At 34.1% G+C, this 25,502-nt stretch overlaps 3 protein-coding genes across 4 annotated transcripts; 1 reads left to right on the top strand and 2 right to left on the bottom strand.

Moving 5' to 3' along the window:
* Window positions 1-14,249: 14,249 nt before the first annotated feature.
* Window positions 14,250-16,244, bottom strand: LOC110723561 (putative F-box protein At3g58950). Its single transcript, XM_021902908.1, has 3 exons — window positions 15,219-16,244; window positions 14,984-15,131; window positions 14,250-14,881 (listed from the first exon to the last, which is right to left on the bottom strand). The coding sequence occupies exons 1-3, from the start codon at window positions 16,224-16,226 to the stop codon at window positions 14,610-14,612; spliced, it is 1,428 nt and encodes a 475-aa protein (XP_021758600.1). The 5' UTR covers window positions 16,227-16,244; the 3' UTR covers window positions 14,250-14,609.
* A 2,476-nt stretch (window positions 16,245-18,720) lies between these two features.
* On the bottom strand, window positions 18,721-21,684 carry LOC110723773 (F-box/LRR-repeat protein At4g14103-like). The gene is made up of 4 exons (XM_021903144.1): window positions 21,276-21,684; window positions 19,876-20,938; window positions 19,650-19,797; window positions 18,721-19,519 (listed from the first exon to the last, which is right to left on the bottom strand). Exons 2-4 carry the CDS (start codon window positions 20,902-20,904, stop codon window positions 19,248-19,250), a joined length of 1,449 nt encoding a protein of 482 aa, XP_021758836.1. The 5' UTR covers window positions 20,905-20,938; window positions 21,276-21,684; the 3' UTR covers window positions 18,721-19,247.
* An 87-nt stretch (window positions 21,685-21,771) lies between these two features.
* LOC110723774 lies at window positions 21,772-25,064 on the top strand. 2 transcript variants are annotated; one of them, XM_021903146.1, is made up of 4 exons: window positions 21,772-22,291; window positions 22,577-22,962; window positions 23,369-24,239; window positions 24,336-25,064. In XM_021903146.1, exons 2-3 carry the CDS (start codon window positions 22,840-22,842, stop codon window positions 24,155-24,157), a joined length of 912 nt encoding a protein of 303 aa, XP_021758838.1. In that variant the 5' UTR covers window positions 21,772-22,291; window positions 22,577-22,839; the 3' UTR covers window positions 24,158-24,239; window positions 24,336-25,064. The 2 variants fall into 2 exon arrangements, with proteins under 2 accessions (XP_021758838.1, XP_021758837.1); XM_021903145.1 differs by having other exon boundaries at window positions 21,772-22,962.
* The last annotated feature ends 438 nt before the right edge of the window (window positions 25,065-25,502 follow it).

Below are 25,502 nucleotides of genomic sequence, written 5' to 3'. Positions count from 1 at the left end.
ACTGATCAAATCGAGCACAACATGGGGTGCTGGTGATGAATCTAAGTTGTCGTCGTCATCCTCATCATCAATCCATGGACTACCGGTTCTTGATTCAAAAACCGGCTGAAAATGGTCGGATATGTTGACGTAGTACTGGCTTTCTAGCTGATTATTATGATCAACATAATAAGTTTGGTGATTATTGGACTGAACATCTTTTCTTTGTGTTTCATTTCTTGATTTTTGGCAAATCCAACTACATAAGTTGGAAGATATTTGACCCATTTTTTGGACTAGCTAGCTATAATACTGTACGACTAGAATCTATCTTATGAACTTTCATATATGGAGTGTATACTGCATAATAATTTTAATCTAACGATTGGAAGTAAATAATAAGTTGACGACTTGATTGACTTCACATGAATTTTGATTGGCACCTAATTACCCACTCAATATTCCATTTGATGAAGTAAAAGAATTTTTTTTATTGAATAGATATAAAGTGAACAATAAAGAACAATAAAGGCTCGCTACTATCAAACTTCAAGTTAAGGAAAGCTTCAAGAGTTGAAGACATTCCATGTAAAGTTAAAAGTATACTGAGTAGTTTAATAGGTACGGAGTTCCCTGTTACGACTACTTACGAGTAGCTTATTTCGTGTCTTACATATACATTGATACAAGCATAACCTTAAACTTTTATGTTGATAGTAACAAACTAACAATGAATACAATTAAATACAATTGGATACGTTAACCGTAACTCTTCTTCTTTATCCAGGCTTGGGACTGACAACGAAAACCAACTTACAGAGTTAAGCATATCAAAGTTTTAAAAAGTATGAGTACTATTTTTTAAAACTATTTTTTTTAAAAAAAATTAAGAAAAAAAAAACAAAATTCATAAAAAATAATAAGAACCCCATATATAGTTATAGTTATAATATATACTACTCCTATTGGACATAGCCTTGTTTTTTTAGCTTTGAGACTATGGCTTAGGGCCTGTTCTCATACGTTTATGTTCAGTTCTGTTCAATTCAGCTCAGCTCAACTCAACTTAGTTGAGTTTAGTTCAGCTCAGCTCAGCTCAATTCAGTTCAGTTCAATTCAGTTCAGCTCTTAATTTCCTTCTCTTATAAAATATTCATTTCAGTTCAGTTCAGCTGAGTTCAATCAATGAGAACAGGCCCTGAACTGAGCTGAACTGAACTAAAATGAATATTTTATAAGAGAAGGAAATTAGAAGCTGAACTGAACTGAACTGAATTGAGCTGAACTGAATTGAACTGAATTTCAATGTATGAGAACAGACCCTTAGTACTTTAGTATTTAAACCTTTAGTGGTATGAAATAATCCGTAATTAAAAACATAATCCCTCCATGCCTTATTGATAGTCCTTTATGGCCAATTGTTAGTCCCAAATTGATAGTCTAATTTGCTTTTTACAAGTACTCTCTCTGTCCCTGAATTACATTTCTACTTCTCTCTATTATAATAGGAATTTATTAAATGCTAAAAATAGGAATCTATTAATATGACGAAGGGAGTACCATTAATATCAATTTTTTACCGAAATTCCCTCAAATTTGCAATAATATTTGTGCAAATTTAACTGTTTCATGTAAATTTTACTTTTTCATGTATTTTTATTACTTTCTCTACTTTTTTACATACCCAATGTTAATTTACCTTTTTAGTGTAATTTTACTACTTTTATTTATTTTTATTAATTCCCGTAAAAATTACCCATAAAAGACTATCAACAATGGACAGAGGGCGACATAGAGTAATAATTGTAATTATTAGTATTCCATTCATTTGTCATTATGCTTTTTCCATGCTTATTCCACTGTATATTATTAAAACTCGAAGTTTTTTCTATAAAAAAAATCTGTAAGTCTCATATGAGAAGGAAAAGAGAAATGGCAGAGGTACAAAATATTGCAAGTACTATTAATTAGTTTAAAAGCCAATAACTAAAGTGAAAAATAAATTATGAGAATAGCTTTTGAAAAAAGAAAGTTAAAGTGCGTGATAACGAAACCAATTAGACTTACTTGGTGACTTAGGAACAAAGTATATTGTGTACGAACCACACAGAATTAGTAAAACTGTAACTAAAATAAAATTAATACTGTAAATTAATTATTTTAATTTTTTTTCATTAAAATAATTTTTTTTCACATACATACCTGTTCTCATGTAATTATCCCCATTTATCAAAATATTCATATATTTCCAATACAACTACAAACATATTTAGCTACTCCAAATACAAATATATTCCTATTTTTAATATGGATTTTGCTAACGAGCGCACCGGGGCTAGAAATTTTGCTAACGAGCGCCCCATGACATTAGATTAGGAATAATTATATTGGTTGAAATAGTATTAAATTAGGAATGTATGACAAAATCACGCGTCGTTCGGTGTAATAATTAATATTAGTTTTACTCTAATATTTTTCACTTTTAATTCTCTTATTTAACGCCCCAGGGGCGCTTATTAGCTTTTGCCTAGTAGTAGTAGTAGCAGCAACAGCAGCAGTAGTAGCAGCAGCAGTGTAGCAGCAACAGCATCAGCATGTGCTTACCAAAAATTAGTGCTTGTGTTACTAAATAATTTACAAACTTTACTGCTTGTTTATTAGTACCTATTTTTGAAATTATTTGGGGTTTTCTGTCATTATAGACGACCTTAAATCCTTAATACACTATTTTTAGTCGAGGTTCTACGAATGTCCAATTTCTTTTGTAATCAATATGCCTTTGGATACTTCTGGGCCTTTAATACATGTTATAGTAAAAAAAAAAAATCAAAACTCAATAGAGAACGGGAAGAATTGAAGAGCACGAAGACTTCTTTTTTTTTTTTTTTTTTTTTTTTAGGGGGGAGAACACGAAGACATATTTCAATAGTCTATTGGAATATGGTAACAAGACCCATTACAATAGTTGAAGACTTATATGACGAAAATTACTCAATTAAACCACAAAATATGTTACACAATATATTTTGTAAATAATAAAACAACGATTCATTTGTTAATTGGAATTAAACTATTTGAACACCATATAATAATAAAAATAAAAATAATTAAAAAAAATTCTAAAGGAGATTGCCAAACTCATCAATTCTTGATACATGTTATTGAAGTAAATAAGTAAATGACATATTATGGTTAGCAAATTAAAATAACACAAGATTTAAACAAAATAACATAAGGTTTAGGCAAAATAACTCAAACATAATTGGTATGAAATACATGATCCAGGAGTTATAATTCTAATTGTATATATACATTCAATACAAGCTTAATTTAAGATCAATGTTAGACTTGCAATAAGTAAAGCAAGCAACAACAATAATAATTAACAACATCAACAAGCAATTTCAACTTTTAATTTATTTAGAGGACAATCCAAATTTGTAGGTTTTACTAGGGTTGCAGTGAAAGTATTTGTCCCGTCCAAACCCAAACTTGGTCTGATAACCAGGATACTCGAGATTTAAACTTGACTGCTTGAATTAGATATACCCTTGATCACTTCCTAGTTTTGGTATATCCCATCGACGAAAAAATCCATTACATTTCGATGTGATGTGTATTTCACCATCTTCTCCGATCATCTTCTTCGCGTTTTGTAAGAAACCACTTATCAGCTTTTGATGCATACTGCAAAACATTCACAAAGTTCTAAGATGCATATTAAGATATTGATAGAGTATAAAACATATTTCTGAGCCTCAACCATCAGCTTAAGCTTCTCCGGAAAATATTAATAGAGTATTATCAATATAAAACATATTGATAGAGTATTATATACTTTAATACTTCCCCGGAAAATATAAACACTTCTATTATGCTTACTTTGTTTCATCAAATTCTTTTTATATTATTGTTTAAAATAATTTGTCCTTTCATAAGGTCCTTCAACCTTTGGATTAAAAACAAAAGTCCTTCAAACTTAATCTTTACTTCTTTTTTTTTGTTTCGTAAAATTCTTTTCATTATTTGTTGTTTAAAATATTTTATACTTTATATTCACTCTGTCCCTTATTTTTTTGCCCCATATAATTTATAAAGCTCTCATAAAAAAAAATAATAATAATAATAAGTCTTTCAAAAAAATTAATGTTTACTACAGAGTTAACTATATTCTTGTCAAAATAACAAAATTATTTTGTTTTAAACCCTGAGTTGGTCCACTTGGGACTAGGCTTCTTTTTATCTTTGCACTCTCAAAAAAATTGAAATTAATAATCACAATTCACAATAATCCACTTCTTGTATTGCTTTATCTATTTTCAAATAACATTATGGTAGCTATTCAAAAAAAAATAATAATAATAATAATAATAACATTATTGTACGGAAATATAGAGTGGAGAAAAAACTTGTTCTTACCGTAGTTCTAAATCACCTTTACCAAATTTCCCGGCGTGAGGAAAATTGAAAATCACACGATCAAATGTCATGCTACCAACGAAGGGATGATTCTCCATTTTCGTGGCGTCAGACACCATGAAGGACCACACTACCTCTAGTCTCCAACTCCGCCTTATTGTTGGGGAACTTCCGATAGTTTTTGATTAAAAAGTCTGCCAATTCATTACAAAGATACACATTTTTTTCAATAATCTAGCTACAAATAAACTCGATCTTATAAGTTATAACAACGTGTAACCAATTACGGGGTAATTAAGTACTATGATGAGAAGAGAATGAGAGGAATATATTTTTTGTGTATTAAAATTGAATTACAAGGAGCACTATATATACATACAAGAGTATCATATCCTTGATATGATTTTATCTAATGAAGGTAACAAAATATTGCCTAAGGATATTTACAATCAATTAAATCACCTAAAATATTAACAGGATAAATTAATGAGATACAAGAATATTGTCAACTAGAATTAAGGGATTGTAACGAGAGACATTATACGATATTATCTTTATCATGCCCCCGCAAGTTGGACGATCGGTTAGTGAGACCAATCTTGGACATCAATGTTTGTAAACGAGCCCGAGGTAGAGGCTTCGTGAGTGCATCAGCTAGTTGATCGCTGCCAGAAATGTATGAGACCCGAACAACACCACCTTGCACATGTTCACGCACAAAGTGATAGTCCAAAGCAAGGTGTTTCATTTTAGAGTGGAATTTTGGGTTTGCGGCAACGTAAGTAGCTCCCATATTATCACTATATATGGCTGGTGGAGATGTAGATGTGAAACCAAGCTCCTTTAGGAGATTAAGGAGCCACAAAACTTCAGCAGTAGTGTTGGCAATAGCTCGGTATTCAGCTTCGGTTGATGAGCGAGCAAGTGTGCGTTGCTTCTTTGAACTCCATGAAATAGCATTGCAACCAAGATAGATGATATATCCTGTGGTGGAAACATAGTCATCTTTGTCGCCGGCCCAATCGGCATCAGTAAAAGCATGTAGTGAGCTTGGTGAATTTCTTCGTAGTAAGAGACCATGTTGTGAAGTTCCTGCAAGATACCTTAGTAAACGTTTAAGAGCAGCCCAATGTTCATCTGTTGGCTTATGCATGTATTGGCTTAACCTGTTTACACTGAAAGCAACATCGGGACGAGTTAATGATAAATATTGTAGGCTTCCTACAAGTGCCCGATATTCGGTTGGATTTGAGATAATGGAACCAGATGAGATAGAAAGAGGGGGATGAGTAAGCATAGGGGTTGGTGTTGGCTTAGCATTTTCCAATTTTGCATGTTGGAGAAGGTCAAGGACATATTTTTGTTGACTTAGAAAAATACCATGGGCATGTGGCAGTACTTCAACACCTAGAAAATATGATAGATTACCAAGATCCTTAAGAGAGAAGCGACTTGATAATATTAGAAGCCGATGTACCAAATGCAACAGCCAAACTCGCCGAGAAAGAGAAGTCGCCTTCACCAACAAGTAACACCCTTTGATCACTAGTGTACGGCCCTATTTTACCAACACTTGAATCATTAAATGACACGTAATTTACCGCGGTTGTAACATTTTTTTCTAACACTACTTCCGCTATAACTCGATCATCACCATAGTCTATGACTGACTCTTCGTTACTTTCACGGATCAAATCGAGCACAATGTGAGGAGCTGATGACTTGCTAGTTTACTTTGTTTCCAATAATATTATTTGTTGCATGTTAAATTAATAAATTTAAATTACTTGTTCTTTTTTTTAATATATATAATTTAAGTAATGGTATACGAGTAACATACTACGTATTAATTAATCTCAAATTAACATTATAAAAATTACTCCGTAGTCTATATGATTTATATCTCATATAATATTAAAATAAAATAAAATACTTCTTACTCCGTATTAAACTTCATAACATTTAAATAAATTTCCCTTTCTAAGACAATAACTAGTTGTACTTTAAATTACAAAAAAGGGTGATGAAATTATAAACGATAATAATTATATTAATATGAAAATAATTAAAACTTAACCTTTAAGGAAAACACCTAAATGACAAATGTAATCCTTTTACATAAGCAGAGGGTGTACGGAGTATTAAAACTGAAAGTCTCAAATATGCGTATTAATAACCATTTTAAAAAATAAAATAATACTCGTAAAAAAATGTACTAAGCTAGATAAAAAAAAATGAAAAGGAAAAAGAAAAGAAAAGAAGAAGCAAGAGGTACGACAAAATGCAAACAAATTTAAAAAGCTAATTAAAGTGAAAAAATAATTGATGAGAATAACTTTTGAGAAAAGAAAGTTAAAGTCTTCCTTGGTGGCTTAGGAACGAAGTATATTGTGTACGAACTACACCAAAATTTAAAAAGTGGTTGGCTTAATAAATTTTGCATTAGATCATTTGAAAACTTAAATACTAAGGTTATATTTAGTTAATCTAATTTTGTCTAAATTTATTTTATACGAGTATGAACTTATTATGTACTCCGTATTATATAGAGTATTTTATGTGAACATATTTTTTTTTTCAAAAATTATTGTCTAACTAATATTATATTTTTATGTGATACTTATTATTGGAAGAAAAATTTATTTTAATTTATGTCTGAAATTATCTAAATTTATTTTTCAGAATAAAGATGAAATTATTACGAGTAATTAAATAAGATGAATCCAACATCAGCATGTTTTGTATACTATTACTAGTCACATTTTTCTAAATAACAAATAATATTTATAACATTGACCGAGTAACCTATAAAACTAATTTTGGTTCCAATATAACATTTTTCTAAAAAATTTAAGGTACATGCAGCTGTACCGCGGTACAGATAAAAAACGCGAAAAGAACATGTAGCTATTTTGTAAAGAACATACAATCGTTTTGTACAGAATATATAGTTGTTCTATAAAGAACATCCAATTTTATTTTATTTTATTTTTGAAATTTTGTCAAAAACTACCAATTAAAGTGCGTGTTTTGAAAACAACTACCTATTAAAAAAAATTAAAAGAACTACCACAAAGTTGTAAAAAGTTTAAGTAGCACTACCACTTTAATAATTCCAACTAGAATATTCGGCATGTAAGTTCTACTTTTTACCTTTATCTCATAAAGTCATCATCTAAATTAACTAAATTACCCTTCATAAAGGTAAAAAGTGATAAAAAGTGAGACCCAAATACCGGAGATTTTAACCAAAATTGTTAAAGTGGTAGTGCTAGTTAAACTTTTTATATCTTTGTGGTAGTTCTTTTAAAAAAAAAATTAATAGGTAGTTGTTTTCAAAACACGTGCTTTAATTGGTAGTTATTGACAAAATTTCCTTATTTTTTTCATATCTAAAGAACATCTATAATATTAATAAAGAACATGATAATATTATGCAATGAACATAATCTATATATACCCACCATAATTTGAAGACAAAATTCAATGAACATTTCACAATAAGCAATTAAAAGTATGTCATAAATAAAAGTACATTACAATGACAATTAAATAACATAGACATACGTTCTTTTCACTCTTTTTTGGTGCAAATATGTTCTTTTCGCTCTACATATATTTGATTACATTTTGATAATATATTCTTTTCACTCTAGGTATATGTTCATTACATTTTAATAATATGTTCTTTTCAATATAGCTATATGTTCCTTACTTTTCTATATCGTGTTCTTTCCTACAAAACGACTGTACAATGCACCGTACAAGCGCCTGTAGGAACCAGCAACTGATATTGATTCGAATTTCGACACGAAAAGTTCATCAATGTAAAGTTGTCTAGCTAGAAGCGTTAGCTCTCTTTACTATTACTTCGGAGATCGATATATCAGCCATGCATGCACTGTGAACGTGATTCAAAGTTTTCAATACTTGCCAAGTTGCCAATATCTATAATTCTATATCGAAGATTAAACATCTGAATGTATTCAATCATGAATGGGTTTTTGAAGGCACAAAAGGTTCTGTTATCCATGAAGATTATAAAAACAATACATTACAATCAGTGGCGGATCTGGATTTGAAAAATGGGGGTACGAAATGAAGTTTGATAAAAAAAATTTACAAAGTAATACGTGGATTGCAATATTTTTTTCTTAGGTAAATTTTGAGTTAATAAATCGTAAATTATAAATCATTTTACTTTGTATTAGTATATGCAAATAGGGCTATGACGCATCTCAAGGTTGGTAGATACCGTGAAGCAGAGGTTGATTGTACTGAGGCCTTGAAACTAGATGGCAATCACTTAAAAGCATATATGCGCCGAGCAGCAGCCAGGAAGGAACTTGGTGATCTTAAAGGCTACGTTGAAGATGCAGAATGTGTGTTGAAGTTGAAGCCTGATGATGAAGGAATCAAGAAGCTTTATGCTGAAGTTAAGAAGGTACTAACTGCTGTTCAGATTATTTTTCTCATCTCATATTGCCTTTGTAAAGATTTCTTACTGCTTTAGAGTTTGAATCAAAAAAGTCTATTATAACCTTTTTTACTGAATGACTAAGATTAATCTCTTTGTTCTGGATTATAATGCAGCTCAAATAGTCCTTACCCCGTGACAACTGCTCCACCAGCTCAGGATGATCCATCCATCATACAGGTTCAGAAGGTGATTTTGCTTACTGTTAGTTGAGACGATTAATACAAGAGGGGGGTGAATTGCATAGAGTTCCTAATGACCACTTTTTGCGGATGAATAAACAATACATGTAGGAACTTGCTAAAACAAACAGATTTTACGAGGAAACCTTCCAGGGCTCAACTGGAAGTAAAACCTCGACCCTAGCTAAGGGATTTCAAACACAAACCACTTCACTATAATAGGGCAAACACCAAGTTACAACCTATTAGACACAGACCTTTATTTCACAAGTTCCTCACTGGACTTGCTACTTGATAGGACTCTATCCTACCCAATTTAAGCACCACACTTAAATTCACTCGTACCACCAAAGCACTACCTATACTTCCAAAGTACTAAACACCTGTACCACCTAAGTACAAGACTCACAGCTTCACTTAGAAGCCAACACAAAACTGTATATAAAGCAAACTATAAATTCACCCAAATAACCCACCCAATACAAATATATGACACCTAGTATGATAGGTAAGCAATGCACGAAATCCGAAACTAATATGACAAGTTAGAAGCTTGGCCAACTTACACAATTATAGCATTGTGATTTCTCCATGCATAAACTCACAAAAACCTAAAACCATTTTGTTCACTACTATTTATACAAGTAACACTCGTATAGATCGAAAGTAGGTTTTCTAAAAGATAAATAAGTTAACCTAACTTATCTTTAAACACAGTTTTATGTAAATCAAGTGGGATAAAATCTTTTCCGAAAAATAAGTTTAAAAAGATATTTATTAAAGAGAATTATCTTTTTAACAAACCGATTTAAAGAAAATAATCTTTTTAGAAAATCTTTTCCTAAAATCTATCTTTTATTATTTTTCCATATTTATTTTATTTACCAAGCAAACTGATCACGCTTCTAATAAATTTCGTGCACTAACCTACTTAACATATTAACAATAATTAATAAGATAAAAACCTTAACTAAATATTATTGTTGCGCCGCACTTTGATCAGGTAGATTACTTGGGCTCCAAGTGTAATAAGTTCCATCAAAGAACTTAAACTTGCTTGTTTTCAAGTTCCTGTTAGGGAACTTAGTTCTTGTTAGAGAAGTCTTCCTCTGATTTGTTTAACTTCTTCAATAAAGATTTCTTCATGTCTTTTTAGTTTTAGATACTTCTTCAATCACCAAAATCAATCTTCACCTAAGCTAATCACACACTAGAGAATCTTTATTAGTTGAGTTTGCTTTAGTTCAAGTTCCTCATCATCAAAACCATTATGCTTCAACACTTACAATGTAGGTGCCGCATAGCACATGAGTTAAGGATGCTGCAGATTGATTTGCTGTGGAAGATGTTATCTGGTATTACAGTAGCTCGATGTTTCAGTTTTCTCATGTTAAGATAAATTCCATGAAACTAAACCAAATTAGTTTGTGTTTAGAGTTCCATCTTAAAAGGTTTACCAATGCTGTAAGAGAATGCAGTGAATTACCCATAAAGAAGAGTTCTGTCTGTACTACTACTGTTTAAAAACCCACAATGCTGGTGTTCTCCTCAGCTCTTAGAATTGAATTGAGCTTATGTAAATTGAACCCCCTTCTTAGTATCATGCTTCTTTCTATATTTCTTTTGTAGAAAGATAATTGTAGTTGAGTCGATATGAATGAAACCACCTTTCAGATGGCAAAATGATTATACCATCCAACTTCCAAACCAGGGTCTCGGGTTCCAGGATGGTTGATGTTGTTTTTTTATTTTTTTGACGGGATGTTTGTTGTTAAATAAGGTGGTAACTGGTGAGCCATTGTCTAATGTCTACTACTTCTTGGGTTCCATGGTGGTTGATGTTTGTTCAGAATGAGTCTTGTATAGTTGATTGATGTTATATTTCAGTCATTTCATGTCAATCTATTATCTATACATGTCGATCAAATCTGGTTCAAATAGAGGGTTAACTCTTACCCTATCTTAATCGAGCCATTGGAATAAGCCAGTTAAGAGACTAATGTGGATATGATTGATAAAACCAGAGTTTGTATGTGGTTAATCCAGTTACACATGACTGGGTTTCAATACCAATAGCCCCTATTACGATAAACATGAAAAAGTATTGTTGGGTTTGTGACACAGCTTGGACCTACTGGTGTTTTAGAGAGGTTTTTACTTGCGTATTATCAGCCTCTTGTTGTGTTTTATTATTGATTCATAGTGTTGCTAGTATGGTGACTATGGTCTAATGATTGGGTGATTCGACGGTGTGAGTATATTAGTAATGGGCATGTTTATTTTTTGGAGTTAATTTGTGAAGGAAATCACAGATTAAGATTGTGAGGATTGACAGACAATAATGGCTGGGTGAAACAGTTCTCACCTTTACCATGTTCGTCCAAGTATGCATCTAAAATTCTCGACATCTTCCGACCTTCCCATCTTGTCTGCAGGTTCAGCAGCAGGCATCACAAAAAAAGTGTGTTTTGCTTCTCACATAATTGGGTAAATGTATTTGCCAAAATGGCTACTTCCACATCTTGGGCGTAAACATTAGACTAACTTCCTTCTTGAAACGTTTATGGTGTATCTTTTGAAGGGGCTCGCGATTCACATCCAAGTTATCCTCTATGAGTCATCTGCATATGTTGCCTAGTCCATAACTCCAATAGAAGAATACAGAATTAGTAGCAGATGCCAAACAGTGACAAACACGACTACACGAGGCCAGCTTTCTATAGGTGTGTGCCGCTGGTGGTGCTTGTCATTGATGTAACCCTATAAAATCACTGCCTCACCTTTGTCTCGAGACAATGAACAAAGACTCTAATCTGCTCAAACATGATGGTTTTCTTTCTGGAATAGCCATTATAAAGAGGCTACTTAACAGGTAGGTCCTTGTGATAACTGGTAAACAACTAGCCAAAAGAGAGGTACAAGTATGTACAATTCTAAGAGGCAAATTTTACTTAACGGGTAGGTGGCTAGAAAGTTTAATAAAATTACACTACAAGTACGATTCAAATTCTTTAGGTGCATCCAACTATCCAAGGGTATTTTTTTCCTCATTTAATCATTAAATAAGCAAAATTGACGGGTAATTACACTCTTCTGAAACTAGCATATGCAAGTTGGTGCAACAGCTTATCCAAACACCAAATGAGACCACAGTTGGAGTATTTGAAGCCGCATTTGAGGAATTTGAACACCCCCGGGGGGTGTTTGGTATGACATTTTTCAATCAAAGAAACGGATTCATGTAACAGTTGTTACTTGCTGTTTGGTTTGTCATGTGGGGAAACAAATACCGTTACTTTGTGGTAACATATCACTCCAAGTCGTTTCCACTCAAACACCAAAGGAAACAATTACCGTTTCCAACAAAGCTAGCTCTCCTACTCCAATAAATAAATAATAATAATACCAAACAATAAATAAGAGTAACACTTTTTATTACCGTTTCCCCTTCTTATCAAAATCCTTTCCCTTCCATTCCGTATTTCTTACCAAATTCCCTTCCACATCCACCACCCACTCCACATCCACCAACACCACCACCCTCCTCCTCCACATCCTCCACCACCCTCCTCCTCCACATCCACCACCACCATCACCCTCCTCCTCCACATCCACCACCACCACCACCCTCCTCCACATCCACCACCACCATCACCCTCCTCCTCCACATCCTCCAACACCTCCACCACCCTCCTCCTCCACATCCACCACCTCCACCACCCATCCTCCTCCACATCCACAATTTATTTTGAACGAAATGAGTCAAACGTGGACAAATAAGGAATTTGAAATTCAAACAAGACATAAATTCATTCAAATAATTATTCAAATAATAATGTAATGTAAGTGTTATGTACAATAAACTAGAGAAGTTCATTACAGCAAATAAATCAGATAATTCTATCCTATTCTGACTCATCAATTTGGTGTAACGGCTCTCTATCCTGTATGTCCACTCTCGGCCTTTGACGACGGCTGTAGTGACGGACCTAGTAAATGGGTTCGGGCGTACTGGCGGAGTCAGTTGGCTGGAAGATGGGTCATCAGGATGACGTAGGGGCGCGGAACTGCGAATGTCGTACTCCTCTGCGCCCGTGAATGACGAAGGATCACCCCCACAGCTACTCTGGCCAGCCTCGAACTGTGAGTGACTAGAGTGGCCGCCATGATCGTCCCGGGGGTGGACGAGATAGGTGTGACCATATCTCTGCAAGGTAGCCATGCCCATATCTCACACCCGCTCGACCTGTGCTCTGGGCGGCTCAGGTATACCTGGAAGGACGTCCGACAGTGCGTCAACCATCGCCGTCATATCCAACGCCTGCAGTAATTAAGGATGAGTTAGTTGAATGATATAGAAATTTAAAATTGATAAAAATAAGTTAATCAAATACACTTACATATCCCCTGATCACGTCAAAGGATGGATGGTACTAACAATGTGATTATAAAGAAGAGGAGAGGCGCGGCGGCAGCAGGCAATAGGCGGCGGCGACGGCGGCAGGCAATAGGCGGCGGCGACGGCGGCAGGCAGCAGGCAGCGGCGGCGACGGCGACGGCAGAGCTTTGAGGAAGATAGGCTATTGCGTGAGGAAGAGTGAGTTTGAGTTTTTAGTTTTGAGGAAGAGTGAGTGCGCGAAAAATATACCGGGAAAAACAGTCAGCATTTTAAGGGCTGTTACAGCCTGAGACAAAAACGCTGACTGAGGCAGCGTTTTTATGTATTTCCATATTTTTTTAAAAAAAAATTTGTATTTCACTAAATAAGAAATTTTAAAAAAAATAATAACAGAGGTAAAAAGCTGACCGATCTGCCTCAGAAGCTCAATTCCGTAAATAGTTTGGCCACGCGTCTATATTCGTAAATAGTTTGCTAATAGGGCTCAGTTTCGTAAAAAATCCAATATAAAGAGCAGTTTCACAAATAAATTCTAATCCGTTTTGGGAGAACAAACTACAGGAAACACACAGTAGTTGCTTACTTCTCTTAGACTTAACAACAACAACAAAATTTTCCATCCAAAACTTTGACGAAAATTATGTGATCTGCTATGCAGCAGAAGCATCAAGTCAAACACTCGTAAAGCCACCACTCGAATCTGTAATAAGACCAAGATATGTTATATGTACATATATAGACACCAACTGATTCCAAAGTGATCTCAAAGATGAAACGAACAAATTCACCAGGGCATTGAAATGTTGTATACATCAAAATATGGTACCAATACTAACAAAATTCGAGAAAATCCAACTCTAGTGCAGTATACATCAAAACATGGTACCAATACTTGCGACTATCAGCCCCCAAGATCAATACAGCATATGCATCGGATGAATAACTAGCCAAAAGGGAGGAATAGCAGATAAGTCTAAGCTCACAAGATTATGGTAAGTTGTTACAATGTTAATTCACAGATTTCATGGCAAAACATTGCAACCACTTACACAAATCAAATTAGAGCAAACAAAAAGTAGCAAAATAATGACATACAGACTCAAAATCCAAGTACCTCATCTAGTGTTGTCTCGATTTCAACATTAAGTATGCATCATTCAAATGCAATTGAGCAGGATTTTGAGGACTTCGGCAGCTCTAATATTTCCTTTGCTTTGTAAATTAAGTCTCCTTTCCTTGATCGCCGATCCCAGCATATCACCATTTCCTTCAAACCATGAGCATTATCAAGAAAATACTTCACCATTCGTATCTCTTCTTTATACCCTCTAAAATCATTGATGTTAATGAACTTCAGTCGGGATTTAACACAAGAAGGCACTGCTTTAGCTTTGAGCAAGAATTTTCCATCAATTAGACTAGGGTTCCATCTAGCAACTCCCTGTATGTGAGTATAAATCAGAATCTCTAGTAAATAATCAAGGAAAAATATGAACTTTATCACAAAAAAATCAGTAAATAGCACAACCTGTGCCAAGGTAAGAGATTCCAAACATGGCGAGCTATATAGAAAGTCTAATAGCACCTCACTCCAACTGACATCTTGGCCAAGGGTGAGGTCTAACAGAGTCATATTGCGAAAGATAGGCAGTTCGAAATCACCACTTGTAAGAGCCTTCATTCAAACAAGAAAAGAAAAGGTTAAATTTAGTAATGCAAATGCTACTTGATCACAAGTAACGAGTAACATTCAAAATAATACCTCTAAGCATTGCGAAGACAAGTACAAGGACTGACAACTACAAATCCCGGTGATAAGATCAAGAATAGCATTGCAAAGATCTTGTTCATCATCGTAGTCATCATCGTTAAAACACACGACTAGATGAGCCTCCATAACAGAATTTAGATTCCTGATACTATATCGTTCAGCTAGGCATTGAGAGTACTTAAAGTAAACCAATTTTGGCAAGTCAATGTGAACTATAGAGCCATTAAGCTGATCAATAGGTCCACTCAAACCATCAATTAGTGTCAATCTTTTAAGCAAGGGATTAGTGAAGTAGAGATCTAAACCATTCCAATCACACCCATCTATCACCAATTCTTCAAGCAATGGACAACGCGCCAACATCCCATTTAAGTCATGGTAGTTCAGACTAGACTCATAGTATGCACTGAAACGAATCGAGCTATATCCATGAAATGTAACCTCTTTAAAGAAGAGTACTCTGAGTCTAGGGAATGTTACTGATGTTGAGACGCGCAGTATAAATTTACCATCCAATTTCAACACCACCAAATTCTCACAGAACAACTGAGGAAGTTGTAGCACACAAGGTATTGGCATATCAATTGATAACTCGAATTCATCAACCTCGTGACAAAAGGCGGCAATGATCCATTCATATAACAAATAATACTCGATATTCTTCCCACATTTAAGCCGAAACTTACTAATGTGTGACCTCTCAAATTGTGACAAAATCTGTTTCACAAACTCCTTAAACTTAGCATTATCACTTCTTTCATTTCCCAAATCATCTCGAGAATTTAAAGAAACCGAATCATCAAAATCAAGAACACTAATCAATTTGTAAATGTTCTTCCATCTAGATGAAAGAGCAGTAGTAGCAACAGCATATTTAGTAGGAAGATAAGATAGAATTCGACCTAATATTTCATCAGGTAAACTGCTGATTATGTCTTTGTTTTCGGATGAATTCCCCGAATTTCTACGAGTTTTACACTTTCTTGTACTTTCACCCATGTTTCCTTTAGCCTTTAGGCAGTATTCATCAAACCCTGAATGTCAAACACAATTCACGTTTATAAACATGATAATTCAAATTCTTACATGTTTCTATGGTACATCGAGAATGTGAAACGATGTAAAATTACACCCGGGTGTATAATGGACACTATGACACTAACAATGTTAGACAAATATGTAAATTGCAGTGAAAAAAGACAATTTCTTGGTCATATATACTCCATCAATATAGTATATGCATCAATTAATTACAACTAAAATAGGCAAAAAGCTAACACACCTCTCTTAACTAAATGGGGTAAAAACTACAAATCATACCATCAAATCATCTTCTCTGTTTACCGAAAAAAAAAAAGGGTTTGAACAAAAATCAAAAGCAAATTAACATTTTCAATCAAATTATCATTGCAAAATTAACATAAAATTAAAAAAGAAAGGATATAGAATTAATCAAAAGAAACTTACAATATTGAACAATTCTTCAACTAAATCTTTCCCGTAAAAGAAAAAATAGAAGAATTTGACTGCTTTATTTATTACCTTAGAAAGTAGTGCAGAAAATGTTGAAATTGGAAGTTGAAAAGATTACTTTTAAATTTTGATGAAAAGTAAAGGAAAAATAAAAAATAAAAAAAATAAAAAAAAAAAAAAGAAGTTGAAAAGATAAAGAAAGGGGATGTCAATCTTGTCAAATGTCAATACTTATGCAGTACAGTAGTCTTACTGTTGAGTGAATGTGAACAGATTTTATTTTTTTATTTATACTCCTTTATTTAAGAAATGGCGGTTTAAAAGAAGTGAAAAAAAAATGTAAAAAACTGAAAAATAATGCCGCCTTACTTTTAGACAGTGTAGAGTAAGCTAAATGATGAAAAAGAAATGTATTGGTACACGTGTTGTTTACCCATTTTTCCCGTATCTTTTCCTTCTTTAAGCCTTGCTACAGTGCCAACTCTGCCAAGGGTTGATTTCGTTGACTAATGAGTTTATTTTTACAATTATTTTTCCATGATTTTATAAAATGTTATAGGGAGTGCCTTTTAAACTAGAGATATGTAACTTTTGCACATTTTATTGTCACTTTATAACGGATATTCAGTAATTTACTGAACATTCGTTTTATTTAAAAGTTTGTGTTCTTTGAATGTTTAGGTTAAAAAAAGTACAATATTGATGAGAAATTTATTGATACTTGTACGGAGTATTTAATTTACCCATGTCCGTGTATATAATTCACGTTGTCTATTTCTAATTAGTTACGAGTACATATTGTATAAAAAAAATTTATAACAATTAGATATTAATAATGTACTCGTTGAGATAATCAACTTACACTCAACATGAATATTTATAGAACAAGAGTAATTTAGAATATATACAATACGAATTAAATAAGACTCGACATGAATATTTATAGAACAAGAGTAATTTGGAAGACACTATCGTATGAAATATGAATGGTGTCTAGATCATAAATGAGAAAAACTTTTAGAATCATATAAATAGAATTATATATTTTTTCAATACTAAATGAAACAAAATAAAGTAATTTCCGAGAAATTAGATAAGGAAAATAATTCATCAAGAATTATAATTACCATAGGAAGTTAATTCTCATTGCATTCGAACGAGGCCTATAAAATATGTTACGAGTTTGATTCATTAATGATATTATTGACTTTATCATGTTAATTTTTACACTATTAGAAATATCTTGTGAGATCTTGTTAGATAATGTACATTCAGATGTGTGAAACACTATGGAGTAGAATTGAATGAGAAGAGAAGGAACTACTTATTAAAATTAAGTTATTAACCATAAAAAAAATGACAATAATGCAACTTGTTTGGCGTGTGCGCCTTCTTCAAGTTAGGTGTCACCTTTCACAGTTAAAACAAACTTCTACTCTCTTTGCAAGTATTCTTCCTACTCTGGGATAGATATTATGACTGTAATGAGTATGCTTATGGTCATCAAACTCAAATTAAAATAAGATTAAATATGTTAACTCTAGGAAAATAAGATAATTTAAGTTTAAAATAACTTCACTTTCGGCTATTATGATTTTACAACCAGATCCACTATTATTATAGACGAAAGATTAGATGGTAAATTCAACATTGTAAGATGATTTCAAATAAGTGAACAAAAAATATTCTTAAAACTTAAACTATCCTACTTACGGTCTATTCTCATTGACTGAAATAAACTGAGTTGATCTGAACTGAATTAAACTTATTAGAGTTAAATTGAACTGAACTAAACTGAATATTTTCTAAGAAAAAAAAATAAGAGCTGAATTGAAATGAACTAAACTGAAAATAATCATATGACAATGTCTTTACTCACAGTAGGTTGTGTTGTAATGGCATTCAAGAATCAAGACTAATCACATTTATAAAAGAGCACTTAACACCTTAATAAATAAACAACTTTCTACGGTTCTGACTGCCTATGCAGTATGCACCTGAGGATTCCAGAAATAGCCACTTTACTAGAGAAAAGATGGAAAAAATCAGCCACTGTGAACTGTAATTCAGTAGGTAGCTTTCCTAGACAAAATTAATTCCAGCATAATTTCAAAGATGTGACACATATTTACAGAGCATTCAAATGGTGCATACATCAATATATCACAGCAAAAATTAACTAATAGGCCCTGAACTCACATACACAAAAATAGTCATGAATGAACCTCCAAGGGGAAGCAAGCAGGACCTGAAATCTCTAACATATGCACGAAATTAGTCACAATTGAACCTCCAAGGGGAAGCTCTAAGATCACAGCATCATGGAAAGTTGTGTTTATGCACGGATCATGTGACAAAACACAGTAACCACTTCACCGAGCAATATAGACCTCAGGGCACAAAATATAGGAAGAACATGGCAGACGATCCTCAAAAAGTAAGTACCAAAAGAAATAGCAACTCTGTCAGGATTTAGTTGTCACATTTTACTTGTTCAAAATACATTATAAATGTGACAACTAATTCCAACCGGACAAGTATATTGCATCACTTAAATGCGATTGAGCAGGATGTAGAGGACTTTGGCAACTCCAATATTTTCTTTTCTTTAGCAACTGAGTCCCTTTGTCTTATTCTTTGATCCCAGTGTATGACCATCTCCTCCAAAAGATGAGCATTCGCAAGGAAATACATGATCAATTGCATCTCCCCTGTGAATCCTCTGAATTCCTTGATGTTGATAAACCTCAGCCGAGAATAAACACAAGGCGGCACCACTTCTTCCATTAGCAAGAAATCGTCATCTACTTCACCATCTAGCAAAAAGTCTCCTCCATCTTGCAGAATGTAGGTGCATCTTAGGAACCCCTAGGTACCGAAAAAGGCTGTATATTAGAATTGAATCTACCACAAGTAATCTAATAAATTTTCGATACATATATAGAACAACCTGCTCCAAGGTAAGAGACTGCAAACAAGGAGAGCTATTGAGAAAGTCTAGCAGCACATCATTCCAGCTAACCTCATGTCCAAGAGCGAGGTCCAAACAAGTCAAATAACTAAAGATAGGCAGTTCGAATTCACCACTAGTAAGAGCCTTCAAACAATCAAAACAAAGTAAAATTTCAGAAAAATGCAAACGCTGCAAAACCAAGTTCAGCAATTGTAAATGTACCTCCAAGCATTGACGGGACAAGTTCAAGGACCGACATCTATTAACCCCGGTTATAAGATCAAGAATAGTATCGCAAAGATCTTGTTGATCATCAAATTCATCATCATTAAAACAAATCTCAATACGAGCCTCAATGATACTACTCAGATTTCTGAATTCATATCGCTCTGCTAGGCCATCAGAGTAGCTAAAGTAAACCAAACTCGGCAAGTTAAAATAGATCATAGAGCTATTGTGTTGGTCTAGAGGTCCAGTCATTCCAGAATCAAGTGTCAACCTTCGAAGCAAAGGGTTAGAAAAGTAAAGATTACCGCCATTCCAATCACACCCGTTTATCACCAACTCTTTGAGCATTGGACAACCAAACAGAATCCCATTAAGACCATGATAATCATCCAAACAAGGTTGACAATAGTTAGTAAACCGACTTAAGCCATTTTCTTGGAACATAATTCCTTCAAGAAAAAGAACTTTCAGCTTCGGAAATGTACATGATTTCGAAACACACAATACAAACCCACAATCCAACTTCAGAACCACCAAACTTTCACAAGTCAATTGAGTAAGATTAAGTACACAAGGCACTCTACAAGTGAATGACATATTGATCGATACTTCCAATTCAGCTACCTTATGATGAAAAGAAGCAGCATTAATCCAATCACACAACAAAGAGTTCTTGTATTGGTAACACCCACATTTAAGCCGAAACTTGGTAATACAAGACATCTTACACCGCGACAACATCTCATTCACAAATCCCTTGAAACTAGCCTTCTTTCGCTTATTTCCCGAATCATCTCGAGAACTAAAAGTAATCGAATCATCAAAATCAAGAGTACTAATAAGCTTATAAAGGTTCTTCCACCTTGATGAAAGGATAGTAGTAGCAACAGCATGTTTTGTAGGAAGTAAAGATAGAATTCTACCTAATACTTCGTCTGGTAAACTACTAATCCTGTCTTCTCTTTTGGATAACAATTCGGTCGTTTTTTTAGGTGTTATACGATTTCTTTGATTAACACCCATGATTTCTTTAGGCAATATTCATCAATGCTAAATCCTGAGATAGAACGATTAATGTATATTAATATACATGTTACTTCATAAAGTAAAGTTTAAGTAAATGTTGTAAAGATATACGAGATTACGAGTACACCAAACAAATCAAGCAATTTGGCTATATAATTGGCAAATTAGTGTATTAGATTAAAGGGTTTTAACTAAAATTATCAAATTAACTTTGTGTACTAAAAAAAAAATAAAGGAATAAAAAACTTGGACCACATGCTAAGAAGTAAGAATGCATGTAATAAGATTGAAGAGAATAATGGGCGTCAAAGAAAGCATTAAACCAAAATAAGCAAAAAAAGAAAGAGACAATCAAATAAAAAACTTACCAAATAATCACTATGATTCTTCATATCATTTTCCATATCATATGACAAAATTTAGGCCAATGTTTTTGGAAAGAAATCATTTTTCTTGGTTGGATTTTTTTTTTTTTTTTTTAACAACCGATTGGATTTTAAAATGTTGAAGATTGGAAGACAACAAGTTTGTCAATATTTATGAACTTAGCTTAGCCCCCTCCAAAAAAAAAAAAAAATGAACTTAGCTTAGCCTAGTGAAGGGACAAGTAGTGAAGTGTGATGTTTTAAGACATTTTTTCAGTTTTGAGTAAATTTTTCTCTGTTTTTTTATTGGTAGTTTAAAAAAAGTTAAGAATAAGAAATTTGCACAGTCAAATGCCACCCTATAAAAGGTAGGACAGTAGGCCAAATGATGAAAATTACAGGCCTTGGTCTCCGTGGCATTAACCCATTTATCCCGTATCTTTTACTTCTTTCAAATGCTTGTTTTTTGTAGGATCGATTAAGAATTGTTAGACATTCAAAAAATTTGTGAATTTTCTTTTGATCATATTATTGGAAAATTTGACTTTTGTTACCTCACAAACACATTAATTTCACTTTTGCTACCTCGGAAAATTTTTATTTTATTTTGCTACCTAACAGTTACACTTTTTTTAAGTTTTGCTACCTTTTAACGGTTCTGTTACTGTAGACGTTAAATGGACCCCACTCACCTAACTAACCTCCCTTTTCTCTCTTCTCTCTCCACGAAACTACCCCCTGCCTCCCATTTACTCTCTTTCTCACTCTAATCTCACTCCATTGAATTCTTTCAACTCCTCAAATTTACTCCATTGAAGCTTTTTTTTTTTCACTCGATTCTTTCTCTCTCATCTGTCAGCAAGGTCACTTTTTTATTGAAATCTTATCTTCATTTTGGAGGTTGAGCAAGCTTGCGTGGAGGGATTTAACTGGAACAGCAAAGCAGGGGAGGACGTCTAGGTGGATCGATTCGTCATCACCATTGTTGGAAGATTCTTCTGACTAGGCTTGACTATAAGGTACGCAACTCCTATCCTCAAAATGTGGTCCAAAAATGGTGGTAATTGTGCATTTACTTTTGTAAATGGAGGTTTAATTGGGGAATCTGCAGTAAACCCTAGAATTATGCGATTTTGATTAAATTAGGATAAATTATGCTGTTTGACCTAATTAATTGATTAATTTAATTGCTGCATGTCTGTTTTGTAAAGTAATTGTCTTACTTTATGTCTTGCTTGAATAGTGTATACATTGCTGTCATTAGTTGTTGATTAGTGTATTTGTTTATTGGTAATGTGCTGTAGATTTAACACATGGCAACTGAGGTTGATTTTGTTGGTGATCTAGTTGGTATTAAGCTTAGAATATTTGGGGGTTTTGTGTATAAAACAAGAAATGGTGTGGAGTACCTAGTCTATGAGGCTGCCTTCACTTATTGGAAAAGGGAAGTTCCTATGAGGTGGGTAACAGTTGGCTATTTAAGGTACTTGTGTGCTCAAGGTATTGTTGACATAGGATGGGAAGTGCCTAACATTTATGTGCTGTGGTTCAAAGAGAAGGGTAAGACATGGATGACTGGGAAAAGGAAGTTAGAAACTGTGTGAGGCATATTTGGGCCAACTTTAAGCTGCAATTCACAGGCTCAACCTTCAAAGAGCTCTTCTGGAATGCTGCAAGGGCAACTACTGCTGTGAGTGTGTTCAGTTTTTGTATTTTTCTGTATTTTTTGCATTTTTTTTTCTGTTGCTTATATTTCTGTTCTGATGGAGTTGAATTGTTTAAGATTGGGAACTGATTTCTATGGCTTATATGTGTGTGTCATAGGCTGACTGATGTCTTTTGCTTCTAAGTATTTTTTTCTGTAATTTTCTGTATTTTTTGTATATAATCAGGTCTGAGTTGTTTTGAACTGTTGGCTTTGATGTGGTTGTATTCAGACCACAATTCAAATGTAATGTTGCCTTTGATGTGTCTGTATGCAGCTCTGAGTTCCTTCTGAATTATGTGTTTCATGTGGTTTCATGTGTTTGTTCTGGTTCTGTGCATAGCTGATTCTCATGTCATTAGTACTTAGCTCAGCTTGTTTGTTTTGCTAGATTGATTTTGAAATAGCAATGGAGTCCATAAGGTTTCTGTCTGAAGATGCTTATGTGTACTTAGATAATATACCTCCTAGGCATTGGTCTAGGCATGCTTTCCCATCTCAATGCAATTCAAATATTCTTCTGAACAATATTTGTGAGACATTCAATGTTGTAATAAGAGATGCTAGGGACAAGCCAATACTCACTCAGATGGAGTGGTTGAGGAGGTATGTCATGAAGAGACACAATGACAAAAGGGAGGTTGTACAAAAATTGGATGGGAAATTAATGCCCTATGTGTCAAAAAAATTTGACAAAATTGAGAGAGTTGCAAGGCACTGTATAGTGCAAGTGTCAAGGGCAGATTCATATGAGGTTGAGCTAAATGGAGACTCAGTGCTTGTGGACTTAGCTATGAGGACTTGCACATGTTACCATTGGCAACTCACTGGGATCCCATGTGTACATGGGTTTGCTTGCTTAATGGACAAGAGAGTGGACCCTGAAGACTTTGTGGATATGTATTACCATAGGCAGACTTACATGTATGCCTATGAGGAGCCTGTGAAGCCAATGTCAGGACCTAAACATTGGGAAAAGCAAGGATTCAGTGAGCCACTGTCTCCAGCAATAAGAGTAATGCCTGGAAGGCCAAAGTCCAAGAAGAGAAAGAAGGAGAGAGGTGAGGGAGAAGCTGACAGACCTGTAAAAACTCAGAAAAACCAGAAAAAAGTGCAGCAACTGTGGACAGGTTGGTCATTATGCCAAGACTTGTGCCAACCAGCCAAAGTGCACTCCTAAGGGTCCAGCCACCAAGCCTATTCTGAATGATCCTTGGAACATTGAGCAAAGGAGGAAAAAGGAGCTAAGAGCTGCTAGTAAGGTCAGAAATTCACACAGTCATATATTACAGTTTATATGGTCTTGACTTGTTTGTATTTTGTCCCTTATGTGTTTTTGATGTGTGTATGTATGACAGACTGGTGGAACTCCTGGGCCTAACAGCATTGCAACCAAGAATCCCAAGTAGCCTGCCACTATCACACAGCATACAACCTCTCAAGACAATGCAGCGTGCACCCAAGCATCACAAGCATCAACAACAGCAGCATTACCTAAGCAGCAGACCAGCCACAAAGTTAAGGGGAAGCAGAAGAAGAACTAGGCTACATGGTGTTTTTTTTTAAGTTAAAGTTGTAACGACAGTACCATAAAACTCCACTTTTTATCATGATCATTAAGTCTGTGATGAACAGGATAAGTCAGTGTATATTTCACTTTTGTGCCAAGTGCAGACTTGGTCTTTTGTATGCACATTTGTGCTTATTTTGATATTACAAGAACCAATATTATGCATGTTAACTGTGCTTCTTTGGATATGATCAAAAGCAGACTATTTTTTTTTTTTTTTTTTTTTTTGTGGTAATAACAGCTTCTCAGCTTTAATTCATTAGATATAAAGAGTTTACATCCTAGGCTTAATACATCATTGAGGAATTTTTTTTTTTCAAACCCACATACATCCAAAAGGTTCATACATAACACAATACATAATCTCATTTGCATACAAATACAACAACTATGGCTAACACAACACAAAGAACACAACCTACTGCAGCTTTGCATCCACCAAGATTGATTTTTTGCCCTTCACTGCTGTAATCCTTCTGTCAGAACTTAGAGCATTGCACTTCAATAGGAGGTTGTCATTCTCATTTAGCAAACACCTTTGGCCTCTTAAGTCTTCAAGCTCAGATTTCAGCTCCAAGATCTCTCCTTTCATCAGTTTCTTGTCCAACAAGAGTTGATTGATTACGTCGCGTTGCCAATCAGTGCAATCTTCCTCATCAACCCAATCAAAACACTTGCAACCCCTTGTTTCTGTCTAGGGATCATAAAATTTGCATGCTTTGAACTTCCGACCAGGATTCTCTCTAGTCCATGATGTCAACTTCCCCATAGGAATCCCACAATCACACTTCCTCTGTTTTGAGGGAGAAAACCTAACCATTGACATTGCAGCCTGCATTTACAACAAATTAATAAACAATTACATACACAATGAGCTTAACAATCACAAATAAGCCTCAATTTAACCCAATCACATCCCAATTCAAAACCCCTAAATTGGGTAACAAAAAGAACC

The sequence above is a fragment of the Chenopodium quinoa genome, unplaced genomic scaffold, assembly GCF_001683475.1.
Source record: "Chenopodium quinoa cultivar QQ74 unplaced genomic scaffold, ASM168347v1, whole genome shotgun sequence".
Lineage (NCBI taxonomy): Eukaryota > Viridiplantae > Streptophyta > Magnoliopsida > Caryophyllales > Amaranthaceae > Chenopodium > Chenopodium quinoa.
This window is presented reverse-complemented; position numbering and strand designations above follow the sequence as displayed.